Genomic DNA, 27,804 nt, shown 5'->3' with positions numbered 1-27,804 from the left:
ACAGGATGCTTGCCTCATGAGAACACATATGGATTTTGTCCACACATCTCTACAGAGATGTAAAATGTAAAGATTAAAACCACAACATACGTAATGAAAGGAAAATAAAGATTCTTGTAAGTTCCATCAGAAAAAAAAAAAAAAGTAAAGAAAAAAGAGAAAATTTGTCTCTTCTCTCCTTGGCACCCAGGCCTCCCTCATTTTGTTTTCCATTCCACTTATCACCTCTAACATGCATTAGAGATAACATTTATTATGTTTGCTGTTTATGTCTCTTTCTGCTAAAATGGAAGCTCCACGAGGGCAGAAGTTTTTGTCTGATGCATTCACTGTTGTATCCCAAAGCCCTAGAACTGTATCGGGCGTGTAGTAAGTGTTTAATAAATACCTGTGGAATGAAAATATCTCTTACTTTAGATCAGTGACTTTCAAACATGTTTGACCTTGACACATAGTAAGAAGGCTATTTCCATGTTGACACAGAGACAACTGAAACCAAGGTTTCACGAAGCAGTACTTACTTACACTTATTACACGCAGTGCCCGCTGCTGTTTTCCAGTTAGTTCTATTCTATTTCAGTTTTCAAAATGGCTGTGGCTACACATAACTTGCTTTCACAATTGGAACCTGCAGTATGAAAAAGTTTCACTTAAGACTGTGCAGAAACTATTACCACAAAAAGGCAAATGGAAAAGACAGGGGGAAAAGGGCAGGCAGATTACTTTATACTATCGGCTACTCCATAAAACATATTTCATAGTCCTGTAATCTTATCCTGCCTGACAACGTAGAAAACCTCACATACTCACATGTCACTTTTTCTTTAGGTGAAAAGTGTTCTCTACTGCAGGGGGAATTGAGTTATTTCAAAAGCAAAGAGCTATAAATGAGCTGGTGAACTGATAAATGATCTCCAAGTCTCAGAGAAAGTCGGTCGGTAGACATCTGCTGTTGATAATTCAAAGCAGGAGAATTAGGTGAGCAGCCGGAGGTAAAATATTTAGAAAGTAAAGGTGATTGGTATGGGGAAAAAAAGCATTTTTCTCAATTTTGTTGAAATTGGAGAGCAGCTGTTTCATAGGGGTATCATAGAATTACTTTGGTGATTCTCACAATAGATGTTTAGTGAGAAGATCACAGTTGACTTATGAACCACTGGATACTTTTGCTGACCTTGGGAATACATCCTTGAGCTGAGTCCTTTTATCTCCTTGTCTCTTTCTCATCTAGCCTGATGTCTCCCTACCTCGTCCTTCACGGTTCTCATTTTGTTGCTATTAGAAAAACAGATACGAAAACCAGGAAATGAAACTCCTCTGTGTTTCTGATAACGTTGTAATTAATGGACTAGACAGATTCTGGTCACAGGACAGATATTTTGTGAACAACCTGGCATCAATGATTTGGAGGAATTTTGATAGCAGTGTCATGTGGTATTAAATAGAACTATTTAACTGATGTCGCTTAGTTCCATAAAGAAAATTAATGAAGCAAGAAAGTTAATCTCTGATTTATTGATGTATTTATCCAAATCAGTTGTAAAATGATTTTTACTTCATTTGAAGGAAATTTTTCTTTAAAAACAAATGAGCAATGTCTTTTATATAACCTACTTTGAAAAAAATCCCCACCAAATGATCATAAGTAACAAGAGTCCAAAATTATACCATAATTTTAAAAATCTGCCTTGGCTTTTGTCTTGCTTAGTTGTAAAAGCATGCCTTTTAATTGAGACAGTTCTTTTGGAATCTTCAATTTGGTTATGTGTATTAAGGAATTCTGTATTCGTAAATGACCAACCGCAACAAAAACTAGGTTAAGGAAGAAAAGGGACTTGATTCGAAGGACACTTGGATAATTCACAGAATTGAGGAAGTGCTGTAGGGTCTTTAGGAATTACACTTGCAAATCATCATGACCATCAACGAGAGCAATCTTTCTCCCTCACTACACACACACACACACACACACACACACACACACACACACACACACACACGCTTTGGCTTCTCTATATCCCACAGCAGAGGGTCTCTTCCCATGTCAGCAACTTCAGTTTCACTTCCTTCCACTGCAGACTTAGGAGAGACCCTTTCCCCCACTCCAGGAGAGCAATCTCAGGAAGATACCTCACTGACCTGGCTTGGGACATTCCACTTGAAGTAGAAGAAGAGAAACCAGTGTACTTTTGTTTTTACAGCTTTCCTATGAAACCAATGGATAACACTAAAAATTTCTTGGGAGCAGGGTATTATACCTCATTCGTGTCTTGCATTTCCAGAATGTAGTATGATAGCACATAATAGATGCTCACTACACCAATTATCAAATTGTACCCTTAAAAATGGTTAAAGGGATAAACTTTATGCTGTGTATATTTTACCACAGTAAAACAATAAATATTATTTAACACATTGTCCATTTCTCAAAACTACCACATGCCATAATTTCTTGTGATTTCTAGAGGAGCTCTAACTCACACTTAGTTCTATAGGACAGAATAATAGAGTTTTAACAATTATATGCAACAATCAGTTTCACCTTGGAGATCTTAACACAGGTGTGAAATCAAAATGTCATGATACAGAACATACCAATGTAATGGGCCTGGGTGGAAAGGTCTTACTATCACGATCATATATTTTCCTTTTGGGTGTGTTTTGGGGAACAATGGGGGTCCATTTTTCTATCTGTGTTGTAAATATTTACTGTTATGCAGTAAATAATGGATATATCTACGCCTGGGATTTTGTTCATTGCTCTGTACCTAGCACTTATGTATCTAACATACAGTAGGTGTTCAATAATATTTGTTCACTAAGTGACTATACATTTCTTGGCATGGGAAAACTAAGCCATCCATCAAACTAGTCACATTTATAAATCAATAAAGGTTTTTGAACCTATAGATCCAGCACATAGCTTCACCTCTTCAGGTTGACTCATTTTTTTAGTCCAGCTCTGTACTACACATGAGATGTTATCATCAATGCTTTGTTTTTTTATTGCCTAGATCTACTCAGTTACAATGTGATATAGAATGATTGAATGAAAGGCCTCAGTTTTGTTATCTCTTCGTTGTATCCCTGTCTTTTGCCATGTAACATTGCAGTGTGTTCCACTCTGTGTTTGCATTCAGTCCCATCCCCGACACTGGGTTTAGCTTTGTGACTTGCTGTAGACAATGGGGTGTTAGCCATCACAATGCTGGCAGACATTGAGAAAGTGGTTTTGATTTGCTGCTTGTTCTCTGGCTTCTCTGCAATTGCCATGAGAAAATGTCCAGGCTGCCCTAGTGGTCCCAGGCAGCACCATCCTAGATGAGCCAGGTGAGACTGGAAGAAATGTTCAGTAGGGCCCAACCAGCTCATGGGTAATACTTGTGCACAGGCGTGAGTGATGTATGCCTCATAGAGCACGCTCTTTCCATTCTGCCATTATAAACATTTTTCAGAGTTTCTTTTTTCTTTACTTTCCCACAGTTAGCACCTTTGCCCAGGACCTTGATCATATACATGTTGGCAGTGTCATTCAAGCTTTCAGCAGCCAGTCCACATTGTAACCCATTCTGCAATGGATGATTTTGATCTTCACAGTCTCAGAAACGTATGCTCACCTGTTATGATCTATTCTATCAAATTTTACATTCAAAGGTTTTCATATTCTGGTCCCATACTATTGTAAACTTCTTCTCCAAAAGCCACAAACTGTTAACCCTTTTCTCTAATTAGCTGGTGTCAGTATTTTCACAACGTTGAGTAAATTTTTTATATCTGTGCCTTTAATCATAATTTCCATGTAGACACTCCATTGCCCTCCCCAAGTAATAGACAAATTCCACTATTGGAGTATTTTGAAGGCTCTTGGTCCCCTACCCCATCTACCCTAAATGTGGCGCAGGCTAGAAAAGAGATCCCAATTGTTTGGCTTAATATATGGATCTTGCAGTTTTTTTGTTTGTTTGTGTTTTGAGAGTTCCAGATGATTTGATGAATTGCAATATGGTCAAAAACATTTTGGTGGAGAATTTTATTAACTAGACCATTTGGTCAAAATAAATCCCAGTTACTAGACTTTTATATTAACAATTTTGGTTTTCCAGGAGTCTTTTAAGTATTTCTAACTTTTTTCAGAAATTATAAATTAAAATGTAAAAAACTGTTCTTTTATGTTTGAGAAATTTTGGAGCAGTTGAAATGTATAACAATAGGAGATTAATAAATCAGTAAATAATTTTTGAATAGTGAGGGACTGAATTAATTGGAATAATCCATGGCATCCATCCTTGTGCAAAAGATGAAAAATAGCTAACCAGACATCATCAGCTTAGAAAAATAATGTAGCAAATAATTTGAAGTAGAAAATTCCCCAAGCTTGAAAATTCCAGTTACTTTTATTATTATTTTATTTTATTTTTTCATTAGAAAAGCAATGCATGCTCATTGTATAAAAGTCAAAAAATCAAAGGAGCGGAACAACATAAAAAAAAGTCCATAGTCCCACTCAATAGAGGCAACCATTATCCTCTTGGTACAAATCCTTAAAAATCCTGTCCTACGTATATTTATTTCACATATGTGCATATGAGTCCATAAATTTGGTAATATTGAACAATTTATCTGTCACTAAGTATAATGTATTAAAGTGATTGATGATCATGTGTAGCTACGATTTTTTTCTCATTTAATCCCTTATTCCTGAGTTCTTTCAACTAATATCTATTGTTGGCCTTTTAGATTGTTTCAACTAATCTAAGAACTATGGCTGACACATAGTAGTTACTCAAAAAATATTTGCCTAAAAGAATAAATAAATCAACACGCTCACGTTGTTGCCTGTTCAGGTCGTTTCAGTTCAACTCTCTTGTTGATGAAGAGTGGACAGCTTGGTGAAGAGCCACCGATTTAGGAAGAAATATGAAGACACATGCTATCTCCTCCAACTGCATATATGCAGAGTGCAGTGTGAAAGGAATGTCTCAGTGTGTTTGGGGAGCCAAACCAGGCTTCATAGGGAAGATGAGAATTGAGCTGAATTTGGAAGAAGTGAGCATTTTTTAGTGAATAACTGGGAAAATAGACTAAAAGTGCAGTTAACTTGGGACTGCTTCTTGGAAGAGGCTAGTCTAAAACAGAAGGCAGAGAGGGATATAGATAATAGAGCAAAAGTAGGATGTTGTTTCGGGGTGATGGGTGGTCATCCAAGGTAGGTATACTGCCGGGTGAGGGGTCATGAGAAATTGACCTGGCTAAACAAAAGGGCTGGGCTAGGAAATAATGAGATACACCTTGATGCAAAAACCATACTGGTCCTTCCTGTTAACTTGGGGGGAGGCTGTATAGCTCGGTGCTTGATTTAAAAACATTCTACTTTTTTTCTTTTTTTGGTTTATGAACAACATAAATTTATTTTTCACAGTTCTGGAGGCTGGAAGTCTAAGATAAGGGTGCTGGCATGGTTGGATTCGGGTGAGAGCCCTCTTGCTGTTTACAGGTGGCTGACAGCTTGTTGTATCCTCCCATGGTGGAAAGAGCAAAATTCCACTTATTTAATTTGCCAAGAAGACCAAAGCAAAGGCAAACAGGCACAAGGGCTGCCTACTGTGTTTCCCCAAAAATAAGACCTAGCCGGACCATCAGCTCAAATGCGTCTTTTGGAGCAACAATTAATATAAAACCCGGTCTTATTTTAATATAAAATGGAGTCTTTATAATATAATATAATAATATAATATAATATAACATAATATAAGATAATATAATATCAGGTCTTATATTAATTTTTGCTCCAAAAGATGCATCAGAGCTGATGGTCCGACTAGGTCTTATTTTCAGGGAAACACAATATTTCCATATATTTGTCTGAAAAGGTGTCAGGGATGGTGGATGTGAGGCCCTGGCACAAGTTAGTGCCTGGATGATAGATGCAGGTCCCAGGCAAGTATAAAAGAACTGCACGTAGAAAGTACTGGTTATTTTTGTGAATAAAAGTTATAGGTGGCTATTTTGGGAAAATTATCTATGTGTTCTATTAGATAGTTATTTTGTGGGAGGCTGTGGGAAATTTTATCTGAAAGAACTGCAGTTTATAATCCACCAAGCTACGCTGATAGAAATAAGAGGAATAATCTGGTCTTCAAACATGAGTATTTGGCAAGTTGGAACACTTGTGTAACAACAACACAGGGTAGCAGTGACTTTTAAGAAAGTCCTTAGACATACAACTGTGATACTGATCTTGAAGTTGAGGATGCCAAGAAAAGAAAAAAAAATCTCAATTGCTGTCTGAAATTTGTCTATGACCTTTTGCAAAATAGTGCACCTTTAATTTAGACCTAAAACGACATGTTGAGGGTTCTTCTTGGGTAAGCTGTAGACACCAATGAGCTGCTTGAATTATTTTCTGTTTATGGGCTGTGTTTCAGTTCTTTAAACATTGGTCTCAGTCAATTTAATTAAGATTATTTGGAGGATTAAATTAATCCTTTAAAAATTATTCCATTTCATTTTTCTTTTTAAATCTAAGGAATGATGGGAAAAAATGACCCATTCAGTGTTACCTCTGAAATCTATTTCAATGATTAATACCTCCCATGTCTCTGCAACTTTAGAATCCCATACTCGGCTGCAGACCAGGCATCTCCACTGAGATATCAAACTCATGACCTAAACAGAATTTGATCCCTTTCCTTCACCAACCCCTTTGTGCTTTCTCTGTTATCCTTGATTGCTCCCCCACTTAAAAGCCTATCCCCATACAATAATTTTTGAACTTCATGTAAATGCAATTGTGCAATGATATTCATGTACTCTTTGAGTCTTGGTTCATTTGCTCTACATAATATTATAGAGGTTAATCCATTTGAAATACTAGTTCATTCTTTTCATTGCTGAGTAGTATGGCATTGTACACACAGACCACAGTGTTTATATATTACTCCTGTTGATGGGCATTTTTGTTGTTTACAATTTTTTACTATTGTGAATAAAGCTATTATAAGCATCCTGGAACAAATCATTCTTGTCCATTTTTATCTTGATATTCTGCAAGTCTTTTTGTGGACTTCCTTTGCCATTTCTCTTGTGTGTGGAATTGCTGAGTAGAGAGAAGGCCTATTTTTAATTTATGAGAAACTGCCAGATTGTTTTCCGAAATGGTGATACTATTTATACTCTCACCAGCAACGTGTGAAGTTCCGTTTGCTTTTCATCCAGGTCAGACGTTGTCATCGGTCTTTAAAAGTAGGCATTCTGGTGGCTGTGACTGCTCACTGTCATTTACGTTAGCATTTCTCTGAGGATGTGGGTTTTGAGCATTGGTGTAGATGCTCTTGTGAAATGTCTGTTCAAATCTTTTGTTTGCGGTGGGGTGTTGTTTCTTTTCTATTATTGATTGGTAGGGTTATTGTATTTATTTTGAATATAATCCTTTTGTCAGATATACACATTTTTAATATTTCTCCTCCAGTGCTTTGTCGTTTCCTATTGTTAACTTTTGAAGAGCACATTTTAATTGTGATGAAGTCCAATGTATCGGTGTTTTCTTTTATGATTAGTGCTTTCTGTGTTCTAAGAAATCTTTTCCTACCCCAAGATCAAAATGCTATGTTCTCTTCTACAAGCTTTACAGTTTTAGCTTTTACATTTGGATCTATGATCTGTCTCAAATAAATTTTTATGCAAGGTATGAGGTTGGGTTTATTTTTTCCCACACAGTTTCCAAATGCTGGACCATTTAATGAAAAGGCTTTCCTTTTGTCCTATAAGTGCCTTGGTGCAGTTGTTGAAAATCAATTGGCCATTGGTTTACTTTTCAATTTTCTATTTCCTTTTGACCTATTTGTCTATCCTTATGGCAATATCACATTATAGTGATTATTGTATTGGAATGTATTCTGTTAACATTCTAAATTCTCTTGTTAGTTCCAATAGTTTATTTTTAGATTTCTTAGGATTTCTATATAGACGATCATATTTTCTATGAATAACAGTGTTATTTATTTTCCTTTCCAATCAACATGCCTTTCATTTCTTTGATTTGCCTTACTATACTGCCTAGGACCTCCAGTACAATATAAATGAACGTTGTGAGAGTGGTTAAATATATCCCTAAGTATTTTATTCTTTTTGAACTTATTGTAAATGGGATTCTTTTCTTAATTTCCTTTTTGGATTGCTCATTGCTATTGTATAGAAATACAGTGGATTTTTAAGTCATACTGCATTTTTTTGGTGAATTTATTAGCTCTAATCATTTTGTGTGTGTGTGTGTGTGTGTGTGTGTGTGTGTGGATTCTTTAGCATTTTCCCTGTGTAAAATTGTGTCGTCTGTAAATAGAGAGAGTTTTACCTCTCTTCCAACTTGGATGTCCTTTTTCTGTCTTGCCTAATTGATCTGGCTTAACTTCCAAAGCATTGCTAAAGAGCAACAGCCCTGTCTTAATCCTGATTTTAGGGGGAAAGCTTTCAGTCTTTCACCACTGAGTATGATGTTAGCTGTGGGTTTTTCAAAAATGCTCCTAATCATGTTAAGAATGTTTCCTTCTACTCCTAGTTTTTTTCAGGATTTTCATCATGAAAGACTTTGGGATTCTGTCAAATGCTTTTTCTGCATTAATTGAGATGATCACCTGCAGTTTCTCCCCATTCATTCTATTAATGTGATTGTGAGATAATATGAACTATATATATTGGTTCTGCCCCTGGTTCCTGGCACAGAGCTCCTAAAACCTTTGTAATTCCATAAATGATAAAAACACTAGGAGCATATCTCGTTCTAATATTTGTCCCTGACACAGGACTCCTAAAACTTGTAACTTCCTAAGTAATAAGAACACTAGGAACATCTTTTGTTCTAATGAAGCAACTTTGGGCTCCTGGATGACACCTGGGTGGGGGTTGGTCACCAGAAAGACCAAGCCATGATTCAAAGCTTGGAACTTTCAGCTCCACCCCCCACCCCTTATCCTCCAGAGAGAGGAGAGAGCCTGGAAATGCAGTTAATAATAATTAATCATGCCTATGTGAGGAAGCCTCCATAAAATCCCAGAGTAGGGATTTTGGGGCATTTCCAGGCTGGCATGCACATCCACCCTGGGAGGGTGACACATCCCAACTCCACGGGGACAGCAGCTCCTGTGCTTAAGACCTCACTCTATGTATTTCTTCATCTGACTATTCATCTGTATCCTTTATCACATCACATTTAAAAACTAAACTGTTAAGTGTAAATAAATGTTTCCCTTAGTTCTGTGAGCTATTCTAGCAAATTAAGTGAACCTGAGGATGGGGTTGTGGGAACCTCTGCTCTATAGCCAGTTGGTTAGAAGCATAGGTGATAGCCTGGGCTTGTAACTGGCATTTCAAGTGTGTGTGTGTGTGTGTGTGTGTGTGTGTGTGTGTGTGTGTCTTATGGGACTGAGCCCTTAACCTGTGGGATCTCTCTGAGCAGATAGTGTCAAGATTGAGTTAAATTGTAGGACATCCAGCTGGTGTCACAGAGAATTGTGACACAGAAAAACCTCCACATATTTGGTGATCTGAAATATCAGAAGTGAAATGTGTGAGCAGTAAGAGAGATTCACAGGGAAGAAGTAGGGAAGAACTGTTTTTCTTTACACAGTAGGAAAAAAAACTGAAAATTTTTCTTTATAGTGAAGTGTTACATTGATTAATTTTCATACATTGAACCATCCTTGCATTCCTGGGATAAATCCTACTTCATTATGGTATATAATCCTTTTAATATGCTGCTGGATTTGTTTTGTTAGTGTTTTGTTGAATTTTTTTTTTGTATCTATATTCACAAGCAATATTGGTCTATAGCTTTGTGTGAGAAGGATTGGTGTTAATTCTTCTTTAATTGTTTAGTATAATTTACTATTAAGGCCACTCACCCTAGGTTTTTCTTAGTTGGAAGGTTTTTTCATTACTGATTTAATCTCTTGAAATTTATTTTATGTTTTCCAGGATATGGTTTATATTTATAAACATTTCATGTACAACTTGAAAGTATTGGTTAGTGTAGTGCTGACCTAAATGTCAATTAGGTCAGTTTGGTTTATAGTATTATTTGGACAATTTATATACTTACTAATTCATTTCTTTGTTTGTTTGTTTTTGCTATTTCTTCAGTCAGCAACTGAGAGGGGAGTTAAAATCTCCCACACTAATTGTAAATTGTCTACTTTTTTAAAATTCTGTGAATTTTTGCTTTATATATTTTAAAGCTCTGATATCATTACATTTAGAATTATGTCTTCTTGATGAATTGACCCTCTTATTATTAAGAAATATCCATATTTATCCCTAGTAACATTTTTTGTCCTGAAGTATTTTATTATTAATATACTCATGCCAGCCTTTTTATGCTTATCACATGCCTAATGTATCTCTTTCCATCATTTTCTTTCTATCTAGCTGAGACTTTATGTTTCAAGTGTGTTTCACGTACACAGAATGTAGTTGGAGCTTACTTTTTCAAAATCTAGTTTGATAGTATGTTTTTTACTTGGAGTATTTAGTACATTTTTATTTGAATAACTATTGATATGATTGGGTTTATAGTTACCATCTTGCTTTTTGTTTCCTATTTGTCCTATCAGTTTTTTCTTTCTTTTTACATAATTTTAATTGAATCGAATATTTTTTAGTATTTTATTTTTGTTATTCTGCTGGCTTTTTAGATATAACTTTTAATATATTTTTGTAGTTTCTTTAGAGATTACATTATTTATCCTTATCATATAGTCTATACAGAATTAATATTGTTAAACTTATTCAATAACATTTTATTTTTTATATTTTACTTTTCAGTTCTATAATTTTTATGTGTTTTTGTTTCTTTTTCTCTGTTGTTAGTCTTCATTTGTTCACTCTTTATAGCTATCTTTTGCTTGAAATCCTTGAACATATTTGTAAAAGCTATCTTACAATCCTTCTAAGTCATCTTGGCTTTGGTTTCTGTTTCTTTTGAATGCTTATTTTTTTTAATTAAAATTTTTTTCATAGAAATTCATCAAAATATATTATTAGTCACCATTGCTATAAACACATTATTTTTCCAGTTAAAAGAGAAAGATTCTCAAATTGCTGATTTTTTTAAAAATTAAGGTTTTCATTTTCCTCTCTTTTCAAATGTCTAGTAATTTTTTTATTATACCCTGGACAATATAAATGACACACAATAGGGAACCTGGTTTATATTGTCTTCCTTTAAAGGGTAAGGTATTCTGTTCTTCCAGGCAGTTAAATTACCACAGGATTCTTTTAAACATGCCAGGCTTGAATTTAGTCTTGTTAGAGCTGGTCTATTTTAGTTTTGTCTTTACTCCTCAGATATGGACTTTTGGGGTTTCAACTGAATGTCTGAAGTTCTCAACCATATTACTCTATGGTGGCTATCCTAAATTGCAGTGTTTCCCAGCCCTGCACAGACTTTGGTATTCAGCTCTTAGACCTATGGCTGCTCTTTGTTAAGCCTCACGGAGTCTTGCCTTGTACCTACTTAGCCAGGAACGCTCAGGAAATCCCCGTGCGGGTGTTGGGCCCTTGCTTTGCACTGTCTTTCTCTCTTCCAGTTGTTGAGCTGCTTCAGCAGCTCTTATCTCTGATCTCTGCCTTCTCAGCTCAGTCACACCGCTGTGTATTGCTTACGCCTCATTTTCCTCATCCAGGTCTGAAAGCTGGAATGGACACAGAGCTCACTTCACTCACTATTTTTAAATACCTTATTTGTGTAGAACTTTATATAAGGCTCTGGGAAGGACTCAACTAAGTAAATGACATGGAGCTGACAATTTAGCCAGAAAAAAAAACAAAAAAACAGTTGCTATGAAGTTCAGAATATTTTACTTAACTTCCAAAAATTGGTGGTACTAGCTGGTGGTAGAAGGAAATACTAGATCCATTTTTTCTAGATTTTTCAGACCTTAGATTTCAAAATCCACATCAAGGCTGGGATGGAAGTGAGGAAGACTCAGCAGAGTGTCTTAAGCCCCAAATTGAATTGGATCATTACTGCGTTTTGATGCAATACAGTGTTATTCTTATAGGCTTATTATGTCAGACTCGTTCTAATTTATTATTTTAATGATGTGTTCCTGAAAGCTCTCTTTTAAGGTCTCAGAAATAAAATACAACCAGGGTATCTTGTGAGAGTTTTACTGCTCTGGCTCAGAAAAATGGGTGCCCTGTCTCCGACTTTTTGATCTGGTTCTTAATGCCAGCCTTTATTCCTCCATATCTGCTTACTAAATACTTATTCTGCCCCAGATACTTTGCTGGAATTTGAGAATAAGGAGATAAAAGATCTAGTCAATGCCTTCAAAACACCTACAATCTAAATAAATAAATGCAACATAGTTAAGGTCTTTGATAGAGACCATCAATGAGACACATGGAATAGACATTTAAGGGTGGGGAGAGGGAAGGTTCTGGGAAGACTTCCTGGAGACAATGATGTCTGAGCTGAGATTTGAAGGGGGTGAAGCTGGAGAAACTGGGAGTAGGTAAAACACAAGAGCTGTACCTTTAAAAGTATGGAAGCCAAGAGGTTCTCAGAACTGCACATAGGATTCAGTGTTCCTAGGAGTTAGGATTTGAGGCAGAAACTGTAGGGAAGATTACAGAACAGTTAGGCAGGGGTTAATTAAATCACGGCTTTCAAATAACCATCATGGACAGTTCAAGCAGAGCCTGCCTTCCAACTCCTATGAGCTATTTTCCTGTTTTGAATTTTAAATGTTTTTCTTACTTCTAAAGCAATACATGTGTCTGATAAGAAATCAAAGAATTATAGATAAGCAAAATGAGGAGACTTATACCGCCTGCAATCCTGCTACAAAACCTAAGTTATAAATCCTTCTAGATCTTTATATACATATTTTTCTTTAATAAAATGCTATTAAGTTCTACCTATTGCTTTGTAACCTGATTTTTCTTTTGTTCAGTTAGTATTTTAGGAACACATTTTACACGTTAATAGACATTCTTCTGTGTTATTTATAAGATCTGAATAGTAGTGTTTCTTGTATTTCTTTAGTCATACCACAATGCATTAAAACATGCGTATGTGGGTACGAACATTATTGAATATTGGGCATTTCAATTGGTTTTCAATATTTAGCTGTTAGAAATAGTATTTAGATGAATATTCTTGCTCCTACCTTTAATTATTTCCTTAGTCTTTGTCAATAGCTTTATTAAATTTCAATCTTAAGATAACCAGATCATAAGATTAACATACCCAGGATAATTAGAAAGAATGCAAAATCATACATAACCTTCCTCTGTTAGTCATCCTTTGTTGTTGCAATATCCTAAATGGTGACCTTCCTACACCTTGCTTCATCATATTTGATTATTCAAATCAGCCATCTAAAAATAGAATGAACTCATGAGGAGGTGATGAAGCAGAGTTCAGTTCAGTTTAACAGATACTGGGGCCTCCTTGTGCCAGGAGGGATTGAGGGAGCTTCTCAGGGAGCTAAGGCTGGGGAGAGAGGTGTCATTACCTGGAGTAAATGATGTAAGAGAAGAATGGCTAAGACGCAGAGGATGCTCAGAGGAAGGACATGCAGCTGTGTGGCAGGTCGGGGTAGGAGTGAGGGTGGGGGTGAGGGGACTTCTTGGAAAAGATGCCATGCATGGAATGACCTCCAATTTGGGCTGCTGTAGAGAGCAGTCAAGTAACATCCAGTGCGGAGGTTGAAGTAGGGCGAGTGGTTAAACCAAATGATATATCTAAGATGCTTTCCATATTAGTGTTCTCTACAGAAGCAGAACCAGTACGATAAATAGGATATATAGAAAGAGATTAGTTATAAGGAATTGGCTCCTGTGGTTATGGAGACTGAGAAGTCCCACGATCTGCCATCTGCAAGTTACAAGTCCAGGAAAGGTAGTCCATACCGGATGGCCTAAGGACTAGGGGAGCCAGTGGTGTACGAATAAGTTGGGGTCTGAGTTCGAAGGCCTGAAAACTAGGAGTGTCAGTACCCAAAGACCGGAGAAGATGGCTATCCCAACTCAATCAGAGAGCAAGGGCATCCTTCCTTTACCTTTTTGTTCTGTACAGGTCCTTGGTTTGATGATACACACCCACACTGGGGAGGGTGAGCTTCTTTAGTCTACCAACTCAAATGTAAATCTCTTCCAGGAACACCCTTACAGACACACCCAGAAATAATGTTGCCATGGTTTTGTTAGATTAACATCTGTTAAAAGGAGCACAGGGTGCTGCATGGTGAGCCTCAGTTTAATAACAGACCACAAGAGAAATTGAAATAGAGAAGTTTGTTACTGACAGGTTCTAAAGGAAGTACACGGCAGGCCTCAAGGGGATATCAAGGAAGAGACAGCACCTGGGACACATGTCTTTATTAGTTTCCGTGGGTGGAGTGCTTTGTGCTTCCCGGGCTGAGGCTGAATTGGTCAAACCAAAATAAGGATGTGGATAAGCCCTATGAGGGTCTTAGCTAAAGGGTGCATAAGGCATCCAGGTACTGGTGGCAGGGGTGACTGTTGATGACAGGGCTCTTGAGGAAATCATACCAGGAACTTACACTTGCTTATGATTCTGCGGGCTGCTATCTAGGGCATGTGCCTGCATGAGGTGCTATGGGCAGTTTCAGGTCCCTACAGGCTGCTTGGCCAAACAAAACGGATTCTAGGGCAGCAACACCGTGGATTCGCCGAGCTAAACTGGACAAATGTTTTGCCAGCTATCTGTGGTTCCCTGAGCTCAGTCAAATTGACACGTAAAATGAGCCATCATACCTTCTAATGCTGCAAATTTATACTTCTCTAACATTATCAGCAACTTGATAGACACTTTCACTTGCATCATGTCATTTAATATTCGCAACATCCCTACAGGAGAATAGATGCTATTCCTACTTGGACAGAGAAATAACTGAGGCTCACACTAGTCATGGATGCAGGACTTGGGATCCAAACCCATCTCTGGTAATCCAAACACCGGGTCCTATCACTACATCACATGGACTGAATTCCTTAGCAGGGGGCTGGCTGTTTCCTCACCTGTAATGTCTTCCGTTTCCATCTGCTCATCCCTTAGGACAAAAGAAATAAACCGTTCAGGGAGACCCTACCATACGCAAATTCTGTGTTAGGTATTTTACACAAATTATCTCCTTTAATCCTCATAACAGCCCTGTGAGAGACGCAGGGAGGTTAGTATTATCTGCCCAGATTAAGTAATGTGGTCAAAGGCATACAAGTAACAGTGATGAAGCAGAAATTTTATCTGACTTCAACAACCACATGTGCACTTCCATGTGGACTAGATCATTCGTTTCCTTGCTCTACCTCCTCTCAGTCCTGTCAAAGACTCAAAACTGGAAGAGTGGTCCATGATGGTAAACAATTCCACCCTATGACTATGCCTTCGGCTACCTGCAAAGCTGACCCAGGTTAGGAAGTTCTTGGGTTGCTCCCACTCCCACCTGCCTCTCCCACTCTACCCATTACAGTACCTGTTCTATAGATTTAGGATATGACTGTCATGGCCTCCATTGGGCCACATTAGGAAAGTGCCCTGGTCTGGCTTCCTGAGCACTGGCATGAACGGCTCTTTTCTGATTGACTATTAAATGGCACGATGAGATGTCTTGTCAACGGGGAGGGAAGAGTTAGGATGGCGAAGGAGAAAAAGATAGAGAAGGGTGGGAGACATCAGAAACCCAGCAGAGTAGCGTGGTTTAAACCCGGTTTTTGAATCACATGGGCAAATATCACTACTCTTTGGATAAATATTTTATTCTCCATTTCCTTCTTAACATATAGATAATTGCTTCAGAGCATGAGAAAAATACATTCAGTAAAATGAAACATAATAGATATTTCCTAAGAAACTAAAAATGAAAGTTAAACATAAACTGTTCTGTTCCATCGAAATGTTTGGCTGAACTCATAAGAGTCGTGATGAGGCCATTCTTGTACACCCGCACTAAAATGAACCACGAGAAGAATATTTAGGAAAAAATGAAGAGGACATTCGGCATACTGAGTGAAAGAGCTTCTTCAGGCTCAGGGATTGGAATGAAAATTGCCATGATCATTTTGGAGATGAGTCAAACAGAATTAGAATGGAGTTTTTAAAGAGGTGTATATATATGTATTATACATTAGGGGAGTAAAAGGCAATAAACAGCATTTGTATTTTTAGAAAAATAGAGTCAATCAAGGAATTCAAAAGTAAAGAGAAACCTAATTCAAGTAAGGGAGTAAAAACTCTATCATCCTCACTATTCTTTGTAAAGATAAAGGAAACAAATGAAAATAAGATATTAGAAATCAGTAAGATTTTATGGGGATATAAGGTTGCTTTTATGGAAACAGCCCATTCAGTGCTGTAGGAAATTCCCGGCTAAGCACTGATTAACTATGGGCTTCTGATCTCATCAAATCTGTCTTTAGGTGTTTTTTCTGCTCTTGGCTTGTACCTTGAACCCTGGGTCCTGCAGGAAGCCAGCACCGCCCCAGAGTTTTGGAGGGTGGACCAACGTTAGTTACCATGTTTCCCCGAAAATAAGACCTAGCCAGACAATCAGCTCCAATACATCTTCTGGAGCAAAAATTAATATAAGACCTGGTCTTATTTTACTATAAGACAGGGTATAATATAATATAATAATATAATATAATATAATATAATATATTGTGTAATACAATACAATATAATATATAATATAATATAATATAATACCGGGTTTTATATTAATTTTTGCTCCAAAAGACTCATTAGAGATGATTGTCCAGCTAGGTCTTATTTTCGGGGAAACACGGTAGTGGAATGGGCCCTTTAACTTATAGCACTGATTCTTCTTAGGAAAGAACAAAGATTGTGTGAACATATGTTCGAATTTTAACTATGAGAAATGAATACAAAATATTAAATTGACTCCAACAACTCGGAAACTCCCAGTCTCTTAGGATAAAGAAATATAATCCTATTTAGAAATTCTTGGTGTGATCACAGATTCGGGATTGGTTCTTTTCAAGAAGCCTATTAATTAAAAAGTGCACAATCCAAAGTCAATTAAGTAGTAAGATATTATAGTAAATTCTTATTTCATTAATTTTTCAAAGTATGAATAATAACTACACATTCAACGTCAGAAATTCAGTTTTCCACTGGCTGCTGAAAAACAATGGAAATAATTCGAGTCATGGTAGCAGCTCACTAGGGGCTGACATACCTCTGAAATAATTTATTGGTTCCAGGTGACTTTTACATTGTGGGGTTAGTCATTAGGTTGGGTTTGATGAGAAACAGATACAACTAGGGTTGGGAATTCAAATATGTATTATATTTCTCCTCACAATCAGAAGAAAATTCACCACGCTTTTTCTCTTTATAGGCTCATGCCAAAATCTGGCATCTCTACAACACTTCTTTCCGTCCAACTCAGGGGGGCCAGGTGTCCATTGCCTTAAGTTCCCACTGGATCAACCCTCGAAGAATGACGGACCACAGCATCAAAGAATGTCAGAAATCTCTTGACTTTGTCCTAGGCTGGTTTGCCAAACCCATATTTATTGATGGCGACTATCCTGAGAGCATGAAGAATAATCTGTCATCTCTCCTGCCTGTTTTTACTGAATCTGAGAAAAAGTTCATAAGGGGAACAGCTGACTTTTTTGCTCTTTCCTTTGGACCAACCTTGAGCTTTCAACTATTGGACCCTCACATGAAGTTCCGCCAACTGGAATCTCCCAGCCTGAGGCAACTGCTGTCCTGGATTGACCTTGAATATAACCACCCTCAAATATTTATTGTGGAAAATGGCTGGTTTGTTTCAGGGACCACCAAGAGAGATGATGCCAAATATATGTATTACCTCAAAAAATTCATAATGGAAACCTTAAAAGGTAGGATTGGGGATAAAATTCTAATTTCCTGCCCGAAGCCATTGGTAAAACAATCTTTAAGATGATCTGTAATAAACTATATGAATTTATAGTTTTTAATTGCAATGTGGAAATTCATTTTGGCAATAGTAGGTATGTATTTATGTAACACCTTTCTCATTTGGGGCCTCGAAGAACTTAAATTAATTTTTAAACTGATTTTGTAAATGAAAAACTGGGTTATAATGTGGGAAATTACTTGGATTTTAGACTTTTTACTCTAGATTTTTAGATTACATTGAGGATTAAGTAAATTCCAGGATATCTAGCTCTCTGTACAGGTTTTGGGGTTCTTAATGCTTGTACGGAATGAAGCACTTTTTAAAGAAAAAGAAATATCAACATTATCTGCAGAAAATAATAAGTAGCTCATGCTTGTGAAAACTTTATTCATTTATTGCATCAAGCACAATGTTGCACGCCTAGGCTAGAAAGTAGAATGTCTTCCCAGGCCCAAAGGACACCCACTGGAAATCAGGGAAATTCAAATAAAAACACATTGGAGAGAAGCCTATTTGTGAAGATACTTATTTGTAGAGTTATCTAGGTTTGAGTAGAGCCTTTTGCCAGCAAGAAAGGTCACTGGTTTACCAAACAAGAAGCATGCTATATAATTTATTTCCTTAAGTAGTAAATCCCTAGAATGCTGTTGAATCATGAGGTGGGTATCCGATGAAGGGTCACTTTGCTCTTGTCCTGTCTTCTCTTCGCAGCCATCAAGGAGGACAAGGTGGACGTCATCGGGTACACAGCGTGGTCCCTCATGGACGGCTTCGAGTGGCACAGAGGCTACAGCATCAGGCGTGGGCTCTTCTACGTCGACTTTCTAAGCCAGGATAAAAAGCTGTGGCCCAAGTCTTCAGCCTTGTTCTACCAACAGCTGATAGAGAAAAATGGCTTCCCTCCTTTACCTGAAAATCAACCCCTAGAAGGGACATTTCCCTGTGACTTTGCTTGGGGCATTGCTGACAACTACATTCAAGTAAGTCAGCTGACAAAACCAATCAGCAGTCTCACCAAGCCCTGTCACTAGTAAGTAGTGCTTCCTTATTAGGTTGTCACAGCACACTGTCCCTTCTTTGGGCCAAACACGGTTCCTTAAGGGCGTAAATTGGAAAGCGGCACCCTTCTCTCCCCAAATCTTCCTTGCTTCACCTTGCACTTTAAAGCCCCCAAAGGGGAACAGATTACAAATATATGTCTATTTAAGATCTGGTAAGATGAAATATCCTCCTTTAATACAGTGGTTTTCAAACCTTTATAAGGCAGCCCAGTTCTTCCATAAACGAGATATAACACAGAACTCCAAATTATCTGAGGTTTCAGTGGAGCCCCTGAGACTGAGGCAGAGACTTTAGGCAGAGTGCCCTCCTGAGACATAACTGTGGATCCCCCAAATTTGTGGAAATACTTGTGCATGGAGAAGAGAAACCCTTGCTCCAGTGATTCACTGATAGACTGTACCTTCTGGCAGCAGTCATTGAGATGGTAAGAAAGGTCTTCAAAATGGTCAACTGCTATGTATTGAGAACCTATGGAGTTAGTCCTCAATATTATTTTAAATTTAATTTGAAAATAATAATTTATTTATTTAAAATTTAAAAAAAATTTAAAAAATTTAAATTAAACTTAATTTCTTTGAAGTTCAAAGAAAAAGAGTTTTCTAGAGTTTGAATGAATAATTCAGTAAGCATTATTGGAGGCTTAGTGTCTACAAAGCCCAGGGCTAGTTGCTGGGTGGGGGTGCTTGGTCGAAAGGCGTGTGCAGTGAGTAAGATATGACCCCTACTTTTAAAGGCACCTTGAGGGAAAATGATGGATACACGAATAATATAACAGAGTGAACAGAGTGGTGCTAAGTGAGCTGGGTAGTGGCGGGGTGTTGCTGAGCTATTTTCTACTGTGAAAATAGACAAATTTCAAGGTCCATAGAGGAGCAATGGGATTTAGCACGTTGGGTGTTTTTACCCAATTTATTTGTTCTATAAGGGAGGAAAAAATAACTTTCTTTCTACCCTTCTGAGTGCTTAGCTGTGACTCCGTAATAAAAGACGGATGAACAAGAGCAAAACAGACAGAAGTTTATTAGTATGTATACCTCATCCATGGGACATACTAAGAGAAAAATGACTAACTCCCCGAGGTGGCTTAGAATTCAGGCTTAAATACCATGTTAATAGGGAAAGGGGAGAATAGCATATAGGTCTCTTCGGGGAGACGAAATGACTTTTAGGAAATACGAATGGGCCTTTAGAAGAATAGATGGGAGCTATGATAGTTTGTGACAAAGTTTGTCAGGTGCGGTAGTGACTTCTCGTCTCCTCTTCTGTGACAAGAGTCAATCTTCCCTGCTTGACAAAAACCCTAGGAGGGCATTTATAACAACTGAGTTCCTTTCGGAAGATTTGTCCTTTACAGGTAAGGGGAGTTCAGAGAAAGCCTTCCCCTGCATTGTTTCTCAAATGCCTGCAGCTCAAAATAATCAATTTACCAAAGGGGCATATTTTCAGATGGCATATTCTGTTATCTTTCAGTTCAACAGAAGTATTTGGAAGAATGCCTGGGTCTAAGGAGAGGACTTCTAGTTAAAATGGGTTGCTCTTTACTTGCAAATATCTTTTATTTATAAGAAAATAAATCAACACTATCCTTAGAACTTTTTTTTTTTTTTTTTTTTTTTTTTTGTTGGTTTGTATTATTCTTGTCTTTTTCAGACCTCCAGTTAGTTTTAGGGGCAGCCTCAGACCTAACTCCCCTCCTTACATTTAAAAGGGGATGGAGGAGCTGGTGTCATGGTAGTGAGGACATCAGGGCACCAGCATCTCCTCTCAGCTCCACCCACTCAGGTTGGGGATTTCCTCCTTCCACCTCAGCCCACTGCTATGTGGACCCTCCCTATCCTAATTTCTCTCCTGCAAGTGGGATGCAAGTGCAGTAGAATTTAAGTAGGATTTGAAGGGACAGGAGTGGTGTTGGGGAAGGACAAGGAGAGAGGGAAGAGGTGGGATGGTCCCTGGTCCTTGTTCCATCTTTGGATCTGCCATGCCCCGCTCCCTGCTGGGCCCTGCAACCTTTGTCATTGAGGGCTCATGTTTCCAACCTGATCTCTGACAGTGAGACATTGGAGGGAGTCCTTTCCCTCTGCTCTGGGCCCCATCCAAGGGCTGTGTTTGCCTTGGGAACCGCTAAGGGGTGAGAAAGTCTTAAGAATACATCCTATTTCCTCGAGAGAGAAGAGAAACTCTGGTGCGATGCAACAAATACGGCAGTGAAGAGGAAGGGAGATGGCGAGAGTATCCCTTTCTCTGTTCCTTAGAGCAGTTGCTTTAGAATTTGATCTAATGCCAGCCACTCATCTGCCCCTGGCCCTTCCTCTCATGGTGCACTCCCTTTGAGGTCATCAGCTCAGGGTCTTCCACCCAACAGGGTCCTTCAGTGCTCTCCTGTGCAGAACCAGCCAAACACAAAATTATCCCTCTCAAGCACCCAGTGTACTTGATCTTCTCCAGAAGCTCTCTAGTGGGAAAAGGCTGCAATTACTATTTTATTCTTTCTGCTTTTCGCCATGAGCTCTGTATTATTTTGGTAGTGCCCTTCCCAAGCTAACTTCCTAATTGACAGGTAAAAACAAGTCTTTTTTTAGGAGTGTCTTGTGAGGAGTGTGTGCATATTTTTAATTTACAAGCAGTATTCTATACTTTTAAGACATTAAAGTTCTGAGAAGTGACTTTAAACCACTGAAATTAATCTTTTCCATACTGGCAAGTCTTTCCTAATATTACTGAGGCATACATTCTACCTGAAAAACTAACAATAATATCTTATTAAGCACACAACCTGTCTGAAGTCTGACCTTGGGCTCGTGCACATGGATTGTCACTGTACTTGGATCTAATTTCCCAGTGGACAGTGTTTTTCGATAACCACTAATTGTCATAATGAATTAGGTACAGAACCTGCTACATCCTGAGGACAATAGGGCTTGTTTAACATTGGTCATATTAAGAGAAAGTTTCTTCCATAACACACTAAATTCATACTTTATACCCATTCTTTCTGAAAGATCCAGCTTTATTATTTCATTTTTTTAAATTAAGAAATAAGTCAACTAATTGATGGAGGTTAGATAGAATTTTGTCTAAACACTCATTTCTAAATGTCCTGTATTTTTAAGAAATAGATGTTTCCCCCCAGAAATTCTATCTTAGTCTCTCATGTTTGTTTTCAGATGGACTGAACAAAAGCTGGTGTTTGGGAACAATTATGGTACAAAAGTTATGAATTTTGTCAACTCAGAGCTCTATAAAAATAATCCAAGAAATTCCTTCAAGCTATGAACACTTGGGCTTCAAAAGAGCATGCAAATATTTTCTCTTGTAAAGCTGAGGAAACACGATTTGTGGGTGCATCACGGTGGAAAAATCCTTCTGACCGCATTCCCACAGTATTAGAGGAAATGCATGTGTGGGTGATCTACAAGGGACAATCCTCCAGAAAAAGCAATTTCCCTCTGACACGCTGTGTTTTATTACTTTCCTTTATGAACACAGCACTGATCCCTCCCGGGAAACAGCAGCTCATTTGCAGCTTTCCTGTAAAACTGCAAAGAAACTTCTACTAGAGATTCAACACTGGAGTTCGTCTGACCCTTGCTTTTACAGAGGGTCAAACCGAGTAACCTGCTCTAAGGGGATTATTGCTGAGGAGACAGCAGGCACAGGCAGCGGGTCTTGGGGTGGCCTTTCAGTTTGCCTTCCTTCCACGGTGCACACGTGGAGGGAAGATTCTGTCATTTTGAGTTGACAATTGATCCACTTTTTCTAAATACCTGTTTTCATTTTGGAGGCTCCTACGTCAGATGTAAAGAACCATATTGTCATGATCGTCACAGAAAAACTAATTAGGAAACATTTTAGAACTTTAAAAATCCCACTGTGGGTGGATGACAATATTGTTCCTTGTTTCTGCATTCTGTCACTTTCTACCATCAGTCAGATGGAGTTTGTTCCATTCTGTCATTGACCCCAAAGCTAATAAAAGGGCACAATTATGTTTATTTAGTACCTCCTTCTACCTTCAGCCAACCTGTGTAGAACCTGATTTTATGAAGCACAATTTAATGTTAAATATCATTTACTTTTCTGACTCTAACTCACTCAGGTTTTAAGCTTTATCTTTGTCTAGTTCTTTTTAAATTTGAAAATCTCATCTCATTAATGATTTCTTATATTGAAAAAAAAAAGTCCAAAAATACTCTGCTTGCTTAACACAGACGGGAGATGTGAGAGAACCACTACCGTTTGCCAGCTGAAGTGAGGAAAAAAATTCAGATTTTTTTTTAACCTTAAAATAACACTGCAAGAGTTAGAACTACAGGTAAAACAAATACGCATAAAAGTGGAATGTTTTCTTTTTCAGGAGCTCACTATTTATGAAAAATCATTTCAACTTTCAGCTAGAAATGTTTTTATTTTTGCTCACCTCGCTCACTAGTTTCGTTGAATTGCACTGAATTACTTTTCCAGGCCTGGCCAGGGGAAGTCATAGAATTGTGCTCACTCTGCTCCTCCTAGGTGGACACCAGTCTGTCTCAGTTCACCGACCCGAACGTTTACCTCTGGGACGTCCACCGCAGTAAGAGGCTTATTAAGGTGGACAGCCTTGTGACCAAGAAGAGGAAATCCTATTGTGTTGACTTTGCCACCATCCGGCCCCAGATTTCCCTACTCCAGGACATGCACGTGACACATTTTCACTTTTCCCTGGACTGGGCTCTGATCCTCCCCCTGGGCAACCAGTCCCAGGTAAACCGCACAGTCCTGAACTACTATCGCTGTGTCGCCAGCGAACTCGTGCGCGCCAACATCACGCCCGTGGTGGCCCTGTGGCGACCCGCGGCCCCGCACCAAGGACTGCCTGAGCCCCTGGCCAAGCACGGCGCCTGGGAGAACCCACACACCGCCCTGGCGTTTGCCGAGTATGCCAGGCTGTGTTTTAAAGATCTCGGCCCCCACGTCAAGTTTTGGATCACGATGAACGAGCCGTACACGCGGAACATGACCTACAGCGCCGGCCACAACCTCCTGAAGGCCCACGCGCTGGCTTGGCGCGTGTATGATGAGAAGTTCAGGCGCGCTCAGAAAGGTAAAATATCCATCGCCTTGCAGGCTGACTGGGTGGAGCCCGCCTGCCCTTTCTCCACAAGGGACAAAGAGGTGGCAGAGAGAGTTTTGGAATTTGACATTGGCTGGCTGGCTGAGCCCATTTTTGGCTCTGGGGATTATCCACGTGTGATGAGAGACTGGCTGAACCAAAGAAACAATTTCCTTCTGCCTTATTTCACTGAAGATGAAAAAAAACTAATCCGGGGTTCCTTTGACTTTTTGGCTTTCAGCCATTACACCACCATCCTTGTAGACTGGGAGAAGGAAGATCCAATGAAATACAATGATTACCTGGAAGTGCAAGAAATGACCGATATCACCTGGCTCAACTCCCCGGCTCAGGTGGCCGTCGTGCCTTGGGGCTTACGTAAGGTCCTGAACTGGATGAAACTGAAGTATGGAGACCTTCCCATGTACATAATCTCCAATGGCGTTGATGACGATCTGCAGGCAGCTCAAGACAAGCTGAGGGAGTATTACATACAGAATTATGTAAACGAAGCTCTGAAAGGTAAGGCCCCCTGAAAAGCAGCCTCTTGAAGGTTGGGTCAAGTGAGGGCATGATGCCTGTTAGCAACTCACAAATCCCACATTGTCACCTTCAAAGAGAAGCGCTGTCCATTTCTTGCCACACCCCAAAATATCCCACAGAGAGTTAGTACTTTCCCTAGAGATAAAGGAGATTAGCAAAAAGTGAAAGACCCCAAATCCTTACCACCTGCTCTGGGCCTGTGACAGCCTGGTCTGTCCTCAGAGGGGTCTGTCCCCCAGCCTCAGATGGCCTCACAGCAGTCTGACCTGCCTCATGTACATGAAAATTTAACCCAATCACCTCAGCAGAGGGTTAATTATGGAAAACCTACTATGTGAAATGTAGCTCAATATTTGTCTTGGCATTTGCCTGTTTGTCTTCACATGAAAGAATCCTTTTCTGATTAAGTCTAATTTAGTCTGACATTTTATTAAATGGTATTGAAATTCTCCCTGATGCACCAAGGTCATGTCAAAGTAAAGTGTTGTGTGCAACATATCTTAATAACTAATTCTCCTGTCCTTTTATTTTTCCAGCCTACGTATTGGATGGGATCAATCTTTGTGGATACTTTGCATATTCATTTAATGATCGCACAGCTCCGAAGTATGGCCTTTATCATTACGCTGCCAATCAGTTTGAGCCCAAACCATCCATGAAACATTACAGGAAAATTATTGACAATAATGGTTTCCCGCGTCCTGAAACTCTGGGAAGATTTTGTCCAGAAGAATTCACCCTGTGCACCGAGTGTAGCTTTTTTCATACCCGAAAGTCTTTACTAGCTTTCATAGCTTTTCTATGTTTTGCTTTTATTATTTCTCTTTCTCTTATTTTTTACTACTCTAAGAAAGGCAGGAGAAGTTACAAATAATCCTGAACATTTTCCTATTCATTTATTTTGAAATAATTATGCACACACATTAACTGGTTAATTTGTACTTCTCAGTGTTGTGAAACTGTAGATTTCATATACCTGATTTCTAGAAAACCTTTTTGTAGCATATGACAGAGGTTTTGAAATGAGCATAGGTGACTGTAATATCTTGAATAATGTGAATAATGCCTGGATTTGTTCCTTTTTAGGGGGCAATCAAAAAACTGACCAGGGCCATCATTATTGCAACATGTTCTGTAGCAAAAGCGTAAGAAATTGGAACCATTCCGTAACATTTTTACAGGAATTGAATGACAAGACTGGTATGTTTTTGTATATTCTTTAATGCAATGTTTACTGGAAGTAATCATTGCAAGTGTTCGAATACAAAGTAAGTCTCAAGTAACCATCTCTCAGCTGCCCAGATGCGCCTGCTTAATGGTCTCTCTGCTGAACCAAGTTTCCCTAGACAAAGATGGCAGAATATAGGAGACATGATAAAGCGCCCTACGCTGGATCGTTCCTTTTAAAAGCAGTGTTTCTGTCAAAAGCTACTAATGTTAATTTACATACCTGGGTATTGAGAGCAGAGCAAATTACAGAACTTTTTATTTTTCTGTGACATTTAAGGCGCTCTCTAAACCGCGGGTCCTTGAGGGTTTTGTGTCACTGGGGCCTTGTTGAGGACCTGCTCATAGACTTTCACTAAATGTTTGCAGAAAAATAAACATGACTCATGGGATGTTGGGCTCTTCAGGAAGTAGAAAGCGACTGTGAAATGCATTATTACCACAGTGGCTCTAGGAGGAAGGAAGGAGTACAAAATAGGTATTACAAGCAACATTATGATGAATTTGATTATAAACCCATTCATTTCAGAGCAGACCTTGGAATGAATGAGATGACCTTTCCCGAGAGAATAAGAACGAAATCATTACTCAGCCTATGAAGAGGGACTCCACCTTCAGCTCTTCAGAATGTGCCATAATTTCTTTGTGTTGAGTTTTAAAAAGTATTGATATGATCAAAAGCATTTAGTCTGATAACACTGGAAGATTTGTTTTTATGATTGCGGAGGTCCAGTTTATATTTTTGCTGCTACTTCTGTGGAACTAGCTTTGAACTAGTTTCGCCTTGTACTTTTACACTGAAACATACTACTGATTTCCAGAAAGGGTTAAGTCTTATCCTGTAATGCCCCTTAAATAAGTCTTGCTGATTTCTAGACAGGGAAATCCATTACACTGGAGTTGCAGATGATGCTAATGTTTGTTTTATAGATAAACCAAGATAAACCAACATCATATCAGGCATGACTAATCTTGCTGACACAGGATTACAGTGTGTGAGAAATACTGTACTGTATTATGTATCATCTTCAGAGGTGGTATGACTTTTCTCCATGAAAGATAAGCTTTTGGTAGTACTCTTTTAGAAATTGGACTTACTAAAATTGGAAACTAGAGAATCATAGTTTATTTATGTATGTATATTTTTCTGATTATAAGAGTAATATATATTCATTGTAAAAAATTTTAAAATACAGAAACTCGATGTAAAAAAATTTACCTGTTATTTTGCCACCCTGAGGTAGCCACTATTGCCATTGTCTATGTATTTCATTTTACACAGTCAGATCATATTATAAAATAGTTTTGTGTCTTTATTAATTTTCATTGTGTGCATTTCTTTCATCATTAGTCTTCAAAAGCATGATTTTAAATAGCTGTTGAGTAATTTCACTATATGAGTTTATCACAACTTATTTAACCATTCCTATATGTTGGATTACTTTCTTATTGTTAATTACTGTTAAATAATGAATGTTGTTCAAAAATGATTTTCTTGCTACAATAATCTCCTTGAGTGTAAAGAAAAGTAATTCTGTCCCTCGATAAAGTATTATAAGAAATCTGCCTACAACTTTGCCTTCTTTCTTAACCATACGACTGGTTGCTAGATCCATTTTTTTTTGAATCGGATAAACCACATAGAAAATGATGGGCGTGGTCAAGAAATGTTCTGACAGCAAGAGGCGCCAACTGCAAGGCTGGTCAGGGAGGGTGCCTGAGGCACCCTCTGTGGTCGAGCTGGGAGGTAATTTCAGACACTGAGAGAGTAAGACAGAGGAGGGGCAGGAAGGGACAAAACAGACACCAAAGTACCAAAGACAAATGACATCTCCAAATCATTCAACTAAGTCACAATGAGAGCACCATGCTAACTTTGTGTCCCCATAGACCTTAAGAGGAGGGTGGTGGCTCACCACCAGCCTGAAAGGAGATAGTGCCTCTCAG

At 38.4% G+C, this 27,804-nt stretch overlaps 1 protein-coding gene across 1 annotated transcript in view; it reads left to right on the top strand.

Moving 5' to 3' along the window:
* The window catches only part of KL (klotho), a 48,451-nt gene extending 21,267 nt beyond the window's left edge, over positions 1-27,184 (top strand). The window contains exons 2-5 of the mRNA XM_033103840.1: positions 17,385-17,895; positions 18,648-18,916; positions 23,508-24,609; positions 25,167-27,184. Of these exons, the coding sequence (XP_032959731.1) occupies positions 17,385-17,895; positions 18,648-18,916; positions 23,508-24,609; positions 25,167-25,504 (2,220 nt within the window). The 3' untranslated portion in view covers positions 25,505-27,184. The remainder of the gene's footprint in view (positions 1-17,384; positions 17,896-18,647; positions 18,917-23,507; positions 24,610-25,166) is intronic.
* The last annotated feature ends 620 nt before the right edge of the window (positions 27,185-27,804 follow it).

Source organism: Rhinolophus ferrumequinum, chromosome 4 (assembly GCF_004115265.2).
Source record: "Rhinolophus ferrumequinum isolate MPI-CBG mRhiFer1 chromosome 4, mRhiFer1_v1.p, whole genome shotgun sequence".
Classification (NCBI taxonomy): Eukaryota; Metazoa; Chordata; class Mammalia; order Chiroptera; family Rhinolophidae; genus Rhinolophus; species Rhinolophus ferrumequinum.
This window is presented reverse-complemented; position numbering and strand designations above follow the sequence as displayed.